This window comes from Bufo bufo, chromosome 9 (assembly GCF_905171765.1).
Source record: "Bufo bufo chromosome 9, aBufBuf1.1, whole genome shotgun sequence".
Classification (NCBI taxonomy): Eukaryota; Metazoa; Chordata; class Amphibia; order Anura; family Bufonidae; genus Bufo; species Bufo bufo.
This window is the reverse complement of record NC_053397.1, coordinates 4,240,246-4,251,242: the sequence shown is the minus strand read 5'-3', so window position 1 is coordinate 4,251,242 and position 10,997 is coordinate 4,240,246. Positions and strand designations below refer to the sequence as shown.

At 54.8% G+C, this 10,997-nt stretch overlaps 1 protein-coding gene across 2 annotated transcripts; it reads right to left on the bottom strand.

Annotated features, from left to right (window-relative positions):
• Window positions 1–2,189: 2,189 nt before the first annotated feature.
• IFRD2 (interferon related developmental regulator 2) lies at window positions 2,190–9,286 on the bottom strand. Of its 2 annotated transcripts, XM_040408560.1 has the most exons (13): window positions 9,116–9,286; window positions 7,856–7,915; window positions 6,642–6,746; window positions 6,466–6,550; window positions 6,260–6,384; window positions 5,234–5,391; window positions 5,106–5,156; window positions 4,775–4,941; window positions 4,398–4,503; window positions 4,178–4,315; window positions 3,979–4,107; window positions 3,813–3,908; window positions 2,190–3,340 (listed from the first exon to the last, which is right to left on the bottom strand). In XM_040408560.1, exons 1-13 carry the CDS (start codon window positions 9,168–9,170, stop codon window positions 3,260–3,262), a joined length of 1,356 nt encoding a protein of 451 aa, XP_040264494.1. In that variant the 5' UTR covers window positions 9,171–9,286; the 3' UTR covers window positions 2,190–3,259. The 2 variants fall into 2 exon arrangements, with proteins under 2 accessions (XP_040264494.1, XP_040264495.1); XM_040408561.1 differs by lacking the exon at window positions 7,856–7,915 and having other exon boundaries at window positions 2,191–3,340; window positions 9,116–9,284.
• Between the last annotated feature and the right edge of the window lie 1,711 nt (window positions 9,287–10,997).

Here is a 10,997-nt window from a genome sequence, read left to right as displayed (position 1 = left end):
TGCTTTACATCAGCAGTCACCTGGTGTCGGCGAGCTCATGATGACACAGGGGTTCAGGCTGAGGACTGCACATCATGGCCGTATGGCCTGCTCTCATATCCTGACCTCTAATTTAATAATCTTCTCATGTACTTATTAATTAACCAACTAATTCATTCCTCACAGGTCTCCCTTCTTCTATAGTTTTCTTTTCACACACGTTGTGCACCTCTTTATCCACCATACTTTTCACTTCCACCGTGGTCTTTCCCACGTTATATTTTACTTAGTAAGTCTTCACCTCACTATCTCTTGTATTTCAGGTTTTATAAACAAACACGTCCTGGATCATAGATTAGGGTCCGGTCCTCTTACGCTTATATCATTGTTCATGATTATTTATTATCAATTTGTCCTGCAGGAATATATGTTGATGTTATGGATACAACATACATGTATATAGACATTTAATCACTGATGACCGTTTCATGTTTTGTATATAGGATTGGTATTATGTATCTGCTGTTCATTGCCTGACCCCTGACATATATGTATATACTCCTCTATCTGTATTCATGTCCATGCAGCTATATGGTTGCTTTATTATCAGCACTTGTGTATCGATCTAGGTACAACAAACACGTTATTCAGTGTAGGCGGAATCACACTACATGGCATTACATCATATATCACATCTAGTATGCCCTCCTGCATCCCTTCAGGTATACTGTGTTTCCCAGGCCCTCCACCAGTGTGACGAGCGCATCCCGCGTTCCACCTGCCGATCATGCGACCTCCACGTTTCCGGTCATGGATTGTCTGACGTGCCTCCACACTGCTCAGAACACTCTGCTGCACAGGTGAATGTAATTTTGCCCTATTTATCATCCTATATAAGGTGATACCCCAACACACAGCTCCTTACCCCTGAGGAAGCCGGGTTGTTCCGGCGATACGCGTTGGGCGTTCTCTCACTCTTCCAGGTCCACTGCACCAGCAGGTTTATGTAGGTTTGACTCTCCAGTTTAGACCTCATCATGGTCTGTCTGCATTTCTAGTGGTCTCACCTCATTTCATATTTGCTATAGGTTTTGTATTGGATTTTTATATGCTGGTTTATAATGTATATGTCCATTCTGTGGCAACCGAGTGGACCTGTGTGTGTCGGTTTATTGTGTATCTGTTGGTGTGTCTAAACTTTATATATATTTTTATATTGACTTCTTGTCGGATGTGCATATATGGGGTGGTTCTTGTGACTCTCTCTTGGGTCTGGTGATATTGTTCGCCAGATACGTGACGCACACGCCTGGCCGTCCACCTGATTCCTCAGACCAGGCCGTGTCCCTCCTATATAGTTCTGTAGGATCGGACCCGTCGGGCTCGCCTTCACCCCCCCCCCACATCCCAGTGAGTCTTGGGCACCAGTGCCCCCAGTTCTCCTTCTGGTAGGTATCTGACCCAATCACATCACGCCGTGGCCTTCCTGTTCAGATCCTCACACTGACAGAGCAGTCGCTGCCCAATATTCCCCCCCAGGAAGACACCATTGTATTGTTCCACCAGATATTACAACCCCCATCAGACAACAGACTTTGCGTTTTTTTTCTCCATCTTTATTATCAGACATCTTTGGCTTGTCACCAAAAATAATATTAAATTGACCGTATAAAATCAATGCAGCCATGACAGAAGGGGAGGGCCCTGAGTAAGGCCACGCCCCCAGGCACTGACGTGAAGACGGAGGTGTCACATGACTAAGGCGGAGGGATAGGGTTAAAGAGCATTTCCCGCAGCTCCCCAGTAATATAAATCCTGGGGGCGTTCCCTCCACTCAGCAGTTTCTTCATTACATCCTTTTCTGGGAAAGCTGGGTGATAGCTATGGCCGCCACTGCAGCTGACACCGAGATTTCCTCAGAAGCTGGAAGAAGAACTATAAGGATGAAGAGCGAAGGGAGCCGCGACGGAATTATAAACCACCGGGGGGGGGGGGGGGATGCTCTTTACCGGATAACAACCCCAATCATCCAGAGTCTAATGTGACCGCACCATCCGACCGCACGGGAAGAGAAGCACATCAGGTCTGTACAAAAATAAATAAGTCTAAACCTTAAAAAGATCTCAAAATAGCAGCCCCCCAAATATTAAAAATACCATTCTGATGTCTAAGAATTCTGTGTGGGGTCCTATAGAAGAGAGGATGGCGAGAAGACCACCAGAGGAGGAAACGGTCACCGCCGAGCACCAGTACTGGTAGAGCCGCCATCAGGGGCCATACCGTCACATCCTGTATTATACTCCAGAGCTGCACTCACTATTCTGCTGGCATTAAGCTCCCATCCTATAATACACGTGGGGCAGTCAGTTGACTGGGGTGAAGAATACAAAGCAGCAGGGACAGCTCTGTGCAGACACAAGTAGGGAGTGCTGGCAGATTTCAGCTCTGAAGCTGCAGCTCCGGTGTATAAATATATTCCGCACTTCTCTGCAGGCGGAGGATATGATCGGCACACACCGCTGCACGGCCGTGATGACGTCATGTTGATCAGATGACAATTTTCCATTTAGAGAAAGGGGACACCCTAAAGGGCTTCTCTATGGGTGGCGGCCCCGGCGGGTAAATGACAACCGCCATACAAAGCCACAATCACAGACTGTTGGTGATCGGAGCAGCTCGTCCTGTAGGGGGCGCAGCAGGATATTGCTGACGGAGCGCAGGTTCTGGGCCCTGCCTCTGGGGGAGGGTGAACTACAAGAAACAAAGTATAGAGAAAAGGAAACATTGTAACCCATAGCAACTCAAATAGTTCTATAGGCAGCGCCCCTCCTCCGCTGCACTATCGGTGAGGGTCACCTATAGACATACAGCGTCGCCCCAGATCCCGGCTAAAACCCACCCAAAAGACTTCAAATATCAGCAAAGGCAGGAGACGATCCACAAAGGGTTAAAAAGCAGCGTGTTCCCTTTAAAACATGTTTTTTCCTTTAAACTCTAATAGACTCTCTCAGTGGTGACTGCTGCAGTGAGGGAGGCTGCAGTGTAAAGCACCGTGGTGAGGACAGAGCACGGTCCCAGAAGTGTCTGTTCTCTTCCAATTGATCAATTAAAAAAAGAAAAAAAAAAAAAGTCTTTATAAAAACGTCCATCCGGTCAGTCCGCCAGGACAGCGGCGTTTATAATCAGATGGGCGCAACGCTCTGGGCTGCAGATCATCGCACCAGCATCACAGAGATAAGAAGTCAGTGAAGGACCTGGCGGCCCCGGAGGATCAGCACGCTCAGAAGACGTCCGCTCGCTTGTCTCGGACCCGGCTCCGCGCTTTAGTTCTGGCTTTGAAAGCGGCAGAGTTGAACATATGCTGAGGAGAGAGAAGAGGTAGAAATGAGAGGCGAGGGCCTGCAGCGCTCATAGGAAACCAGCAGAACTATGAATACAGCTCTGGAGGCAGCAGGAGTATACAGCGTCATCCAGGGTCAATATAAGCTATTTACCCATCATGCTGTGCAGTTTCATGTGTAGAGGGGAAGGAGATGCGAGGACTACGTGTTTCAACGCCACCATTTTTAAGATCTGTGCTTGCTGTCAGTGACAGTATTAGCTATACTTTGAGGCCAAGACCCAGTGTTATTCACAGCTGTGGGTTTGTTACAGTGTATAAGCAATGGCAATCCTCTATGAGTGGAACACAGCTGCAGAATAACAATGTGTCTTGTTCTGAATGCCAAGCTGGGTACACTGATACACTGTAACAAACCCTCAGCCACTGGCTGTAAGAAGAGATGTCGTAGCACATTACGGGCGCGGTTTCGTCCTCTGTCCCCGGGTCTCACCTTCTCCACTCTTGAGATTTTACTTGCTTTGATTGCTGCGGCGTCCAGGACCAGCGGGGCCCCCAAGGAGAAGATGTCTCTGAGGACCTCGTTGTGCTGTGGGACAGAAGCGCGGGTTAGTCTGCAGTCTGCGTGCACCCGTCAGGGCTCAGCGGGCATGCCGTACCTGTAGGTGATGGCGCACTCCTGAGCCCAGCGCCTCCTTAAAGGTGCTGTACGTCCTGCGGCGCGCCCAGCTGTCCACGTACATCACCTCTAAACCAAACTTGATGGTCTCCTCGTGGCACTCGCTGCTCTGTGGAGGGAGGAGGGCGTCACACAAGGTCCGTCCATCCGGTGCCGCCTGCGGCCCCTGCACCTCTTACCTCAATGTAGTGCAGGACGTCCCGGAAGATGGAACGCTGCTTCCTGCGGTCGGTCTTCGCTCGGTACTTGTTGCTGTCGGTGGCCAACTGCTTCAGCGTCACACACAGCGCGTCCGTGTCCTCCGAGTGGAAATCCTCCTGTGGGAAGTCGGGGAGATCATGGGATACACGGCTCCTACACGCGAGCTGCTGCAGACACGGACTACGAGGCGGCACTTACATCCAGATCACGGGCCAGCTCATAGAGGAGCGCCAGGGACTCGCCAGCAGCAATGCGGAGACTGACGCTCTCACAGGCCAGGACGCCGGACAAGCGGGGGAGGTGACTGCAAGACAGGAGGAGCCACGAACAAGGGGGTAACATTACTACAGCAGAGGATGCCCAGGTTATACCAGCCGTACATGTATAGTTATATACAGGAGATGCCCAGGTTATACCAGCCGTACATATATAATTATATACAGGAGATGCCCAGGTTATACCAGCTGTACATATATAATTATATACAGGAGATACCCAGGTTATACCAGCTGCACATATATAATTATATACAGGAGATGCCCAGGTTATACCAGCATGGTTCTGTTCGCACTCACCCCTCCAGTGTCTTCTGGATCCGGCTGGCAGGGCAGATGGTGAGCAGCAGTGCCCAGGACTGGATGGCGGAGCAGACCAGACCGTGCTGTGATGTTGGGGCGCCGCTGTTCTCCGAGTACAGCAGAGTCAGTATTCCCTCCAGGACGCTGAGACAGGAGAGGAGATCCTGGAGGAGAGGAGGGGATCACTCAGGTCACATTACACCTTCTCCTCGGCCTCTCCCTCCCTGGACGGCTCTGGTTGTGCTATAAGGAGTCGGAGCCCGGACCTATGTACTGCGCCCCTCCCCCGCACTAGTGTGTAATATCTTATTATGGAGAAACGTCATACCTCTACATCAGCGGCAGCAATGAAACAGCACAGACCGAGAGCAGCGGCGCACTGTGAGGAAGAGAGGAGAGCGATGAGGAGCAGGCAACATTCAATACAACCCTGCACCGATCACAAGGGGCTCTTACACTCTGCCGAACCGGCGGCCCAGCGCTGGAGTCCGTCAGCATGGTGATGAGGATCGGCTTCAGACTGTGGAAGACGTCTTCACCTTCAGAGCCGGAGCCCAGCTGTATACAGAGAAGAGACAGCACCGAGGCGGCCAGAGACTGCTCCTCCTCCTTCCCTAAGAGACAGAAGGAGAGGGTCACATGGCTGCGGAGGTCACCGCTGATCTCTAGGGAAGGGACAGGCGGCATTCTCACTGATGTCACCGCTGATCTCTAGGGAAGGGACAGGCGGCATTCTCGGTGATGTCACCGCTGATCTCTAGAGAATGGACAGGCGGCATTCTCGGTGATGTCACCGCTGATCTCTAGAGAATGGACAGGCGGCATTCTCAGTGATGTCACCGCTGATCTCTAGGGAAGGGACAGGCGGCATTCTCAGTGATGTCACCGCTGATCTCTAGGGAAGGGACAGGCGGCATTCTCAGTGATGTCACCGCTGATCTCTAGGGAAGGGACAGGCGGCATTCTCAGTGATGTCACCGCTGATCTCTAGGGAAGGGACAGGCGGCATTCTCAGTGATGTCACCGCTGATCTCTAGGGAAGGGACAGGCGGCATTCTCAGTGATGTCACCGCTGATCTCTAGTGATGGATAGGCGGCATTCTCAGTGATGTCATCGCTGATCTCTAGGGAAGGGACAGGCGGCATTCTCAGTGATGTCACCGCTGATCTCTAGTGAATGGATAGGCGGCATTCTCAGTGATGTCACCGCTGATCTCTAGTGATGGATAGGTGGCATTCTCAGTGATGTCACCGCTGATCTCTAGTGATGGATAGGCGGCATTCTCAGTGATGTCACCGCTGATCTCTAGTGATGGATAGGCGGCATTCTCAGTGATGTCACCGCTGATCTCTAGTGATGGATAGGTGGCATTCTCAGTGATGTCACCGCTGATCTCTAGTGATGGATAGGCGGCATTCTCAGTGATGTCACCGCTGATCGTTACTGGCGTGATAAGCGGCACTGAACACCGCTAGACGTACCTTTTTTCAGACAGCGTTCCAGTGCGTCCGTCAGGGTGACTCGCCGCTCTGCGATGAAGTCGGCCAGGACCTGAGACGACAGGGCGAGCCGCAGGCTGCTCAGGGCGGACACTCGGGTCTTTGCGCTGGAAGAAGCATTGACACAGGTCGGCTCAGTAGTCACGAGCCCCAGGATTCTTCCCTGCTCCACAGTCCCGACACCTCACCTCTTGTCTGTCAGACGGTCGATGTCTTCCTTCAGCTTGTCCTCCCGCTGCTCCTGAGCCGACGTAAAGTCCTGGGTGTCGCCGCCTGATGGGGGTTATGGTTGTGTTAGACTTCTCGCTGTCTGTGCAGCAGCTATGCATATAGTGCCGCCCTATGACAACACTTCTGGACTCACCCTCCTCGGCCACGCTGACACTTTCACTGGCGCTGCTGCAGTGGCTGAGGATGTCACTGGCGCCCTCATCCTCGCTGGCCTCCGAGTCTGCCCGTGTCCGGGACCCTGAAGTGGAAGAGAACGCAGGAGAAGAGATCAATGGCGGCCACAGACGAAGAGCGGAAGGTTGTGCAGACGCAGGAGCCGGCCTGTCCTCTTATTTCAGGAGGACTGCACCTTTAAGGAGGTTGCCCAGGATTAGAAAAACATGACTGCTTTCCTCCAAAAACAGCACCACCCCTGTCAACAGGTCAAGTGCGGTATTGCAGCTCTGCCCGGCTGACTCCACTGCAATACCAGACACAACCTGTGGACAGAGGTGGTGCTGTTTTTCTAATCCTGGAGATCCCCTTTAAGCTCCCTGTCTGGACATGCTCAGGCCGGTGTCAGTGTCATGCTGGGTCGACCTGCACTACACGTCACACAAGCTCCGTGCCCCGGGAGTCGCTACTACAGAAGCTGCACAGTAATGTGGGCTCCCATGACATCGGGGTGACAGTCCCTGCACCCCCCCCCCCCCTCTACGAGGACCTCACAGAAGACACGGCTCTGCTACATCCGAGCACTTCTGTCTACACGTGGATACATGCAGATCCGGCCTAGGTGTGCAGAGCAGAGGGTTTGTTACAATGTATGTAACAGAAAGATCAGCAGCACAAATCTCCCTCCTGTCCAGGCCGATTGCTCTGAAACTGACACATTGTAACAAACCTAATATCTAATAGAAAGCTGCAAAAGATGAGTCATTAGGTACAGAAGACCTGCCGCCAAGATGGCCGCCTCCGTGCGCAGCAGACGCGGTGTGTGAGCAATTCCGCGTATGAATGACTTGTAGGAGAGCGTCCCGTCGTGCGGCTGTTGACGGAGCCGGTCACTCACCCCCCAAAGCCCCCCCCCCCCACCCCCATTTTGTGAAACTGCTGCACAAACCGAATGAAAGCAGAGAAAGGACATGAATGCGAGCGGCGAGGGTCACATGGCCAGCGGCACGATACAATGCGTGCGGACGTGACCGCCTGGCATCAGCCCTGGCATGTTACTGGCCATGTGCCCGGCTCCAGATGCTGCTGGGGTCAGTGTCCTCGCGCCACGTGCAGCGGGCAGCTACAGTACATGCATTTACCGCGGTGCAGGCAGGGGGCGCCATGCAGGGAGGCCACGGGCACAGGCCGTACCTTTTATCTGGTTCAGTTTATCCGAAACCTTCAGCTGCAGCAGCTCCCGCCTGAGAGAGCCTGCGGGTGGGGGAGGGGACAAACAAGAGGTCACAGGGTGCAGGGGACAAGCGCCAGTGGACCAGAGGGAGCCGGACGGCGGCCGAGACCGATCCGCTACGTGAAACAGGATCTACCAAGTCTTACATACCCTGCCCCACAAATGTGTACACCCGGCCCGTGGGTCTCAGCGCGGCCCCCCCGTACACCCAGGCCCGTGGGTCTCAGCGCGGCCCCCCCCGTACACCCAGGCCCGTGGGTCTCAGCGCGGCCCCCCCGTACACCCAGGCCCGTGGGTCTCAGCGCGGCCCCCCCGTACACCCAGGCCCGTGGGTCTCAGCGCGGCCCCCCCGTACACCCAGGCCCGTGGGTCTCAGCGCGGCCCCCCCGTACACCCAGGCCCGTGGGTCTCAGCGCGGCCCCCCCGTACACCCAGGCCCGTGGGTCTCAGCGCGGCCCCCCCCGTACACCCAGGCCCGTGGGTCTCAGCGCGGCCCCCCCGTACACCCAGGCCCGTGGGTCTCAGCGCGGCCCACCCGTACACCCAGGCCCGTGGGTCTCAGCGCGGCCCCCCCCGTACACCCAGGCCCGTGGGTCTCAGCGCGGCCCCCCCCGTACACCCAGGCCCGTGGGTCTCAGCGCGGCCCCCCCGTACACCCAGGCCCGTGGGTCTCAGCGCGGCCCCCCCGTACACCCAGGCCCGTGGGTCTCAGCGCGGCCCCCCCGTACACCCAGGCCCGTGGGTCTCAGCGCGGCCCCCCCCGTACACCCAGGCCCTGGGTCTCAGCGCGGCCCCCCCGTACACCCAGGCCCGTGGGTCTCAGCGCGGCCCCCCCGTACACCCAGGCCGTGGGTCTCAGTGTGGCCCCCGTACACCCAGGCCGTGGGTCTCAGTGTGGCCCCCGTACACCCAGGCCATAGGTCTCAGTGTGGCCCCCGTACACCCAGGCCATAGGTCTCAGTGTGGCCCCCGTACACCCAGGCCATAGGTCTCAGTGTGGCCCCCGTACACCCAGGCCGTGGGTCTCAGTGTGGCCCCCGTACACCCAGGCCGTGGGTCTGTGTGGCCCCCGTACAGGGGTCAGTGAAGGTCTCGGACGTTCTCTGTTACAACATATGCTACAAGTGACGGCAACAAAGTATCCAAACCGCAGCCGCCCATCCCCCACACATGACCCGCGCGGCGCCCTGGCCGGACCCCCGTTGCCCGGTGGCTCTTACCCCGGCTGGCGCTGCCCTTCTTGGTGGCCGCATTGCTCCTCCGGGCCCGAGGCATGGTTCTGAGCAGCTGTCAGCGTGTTCCACTCTACACCGGGGCTCGGCGGCCGCACACACTCCCGGGACTCGTAGTTTTCTGATCGCCACCGTCAGTCATCCAGACCAAGATAGGAACCACAACTCCCGGCAGCACTCGCGGCTATCTGCGGCACGCCGCACTCGGCGCTGGGCATGCCGGGAACTGTAGTAGGTATTCGGGTGGAGAAAATACATCGACCAGAGAGCAAGGCGGCGCCGCAGGCCGTCTCCTAGCAACCAAGCGCGGGAATTCACAGAGCGCGCGGCCGGAGATGTGGGTACGAGCTCCCTGAGGAGAGGAAGGGTGGCTGTCCGTCCGTCTTTGTATCTGTCTGTATGTCCCTCTGTCTGTCACAATCATTTTATGGCTTTTCATTCCACTTACCTCACAATTCATATTACATATATACTAACGCCTGTTGTCGGTTGTCGGCTCCGCCTCTTTTTCAGCGGCCATGTTAGTAACTGGAGACGTTGGTTTGAAGCCAGCTGTGCGGGACACTGCCAAAAAGAAGTGTGGGTCACTTACCTCGGTTTTCAAGCTCTTCTCTTGCTGTCAGTGAATGGAAACTACCATTGTGCACAGATCCTGTCCTGAGGGTCCCACCCCTCCTGTCCTTGGAGTGGACACCTGACTGGCAGGAGCTCCGAGCCCCGCTGATTAACCCTTTCATTGACGCGGTTCAGAGACGGGCGCCGTCTGCCATCAGTTCTGGGGACATACAAAGGACCGGCCTCTCCAGCGTCATATACGGCCGCGTGCGTCCGCGTGGAAGCAGAAAGCTGTGGCCGCAGTCATCAAAGGGTTAACGCCAGGCGCCTCTCACTATAACGGCGCCATCAGACCGGCCCTCTATAGGATGATGAGTCTGTGACCACCACTAGATGTCACTGCTGTACTACAACCACCATCGTCCGCCATCTCCCGCTGTATCCATCGCACCAGACCCAAAAACGTGAAGATGTATGGAAGTGGTGGCGATGGGTGGACCTCGGGTGCATATTAGGGGTTGTAGTGCACTGGAGCAAGGAACTCTCATCCTCCACAGGATCTGATGAGTACATGTACCTGGCAGTGCTTTATATCCTCTGATGGTGGACGGTGGTACTTAGCGCTCTCACTCTGACGCCGTCTTTTCGTTATAGCGCAGTATTGCGGTACTTTATATCCTCTGATGGTGGACGGTGGTACTTAGCGCTCTCACTCTGACGCCGTCTTTTCGTTATAGCGCAGTATTGCGGTACTTTATATCCTCTGATGGTGGACGGTGGTACTTAGCGCTCTCACTCTGACGCCATCTTTTCGTTATAGAGCAGTATTGCGGTACTTTATATCCTCTGATGGTGGACGGTGGTACTTAGCGCTCTCACTCTGACGCCGTCTTTTCGTTATGGCGCAGTATGGCGGTACTTTATATCCTCTGATGGTGGACGGTGGTACTTAGCGCTCTCACTCTGACGCCGTCTTTTCGTTATAGCGCAGTATGGCGGTACTTTATATCCTCTGATGGTGGACGGTGATACTTAGCACTCTCACTCTGACGCCATCTTTTCGTTATAGAGCAGTATTGCGGTACTTTATATCCTCTGATGGTGGACGGTGGTACTTAGCGCTCTCACTCTGACGCCGTCTTTTCGTTATAGCGCAGTATTGCGGTACTTTATATCCTCTGATGGTGGACGGTGGTACTTAGCGCTCTCACTCTGACGCCATCTTTTCGTTATAGAGCAGTATTGCGGTACTTTATATCCTCTGATGGTGGACGGTGGTACTTAGCGCTCTCACTCTGACGCCGTCTTTTCGTTA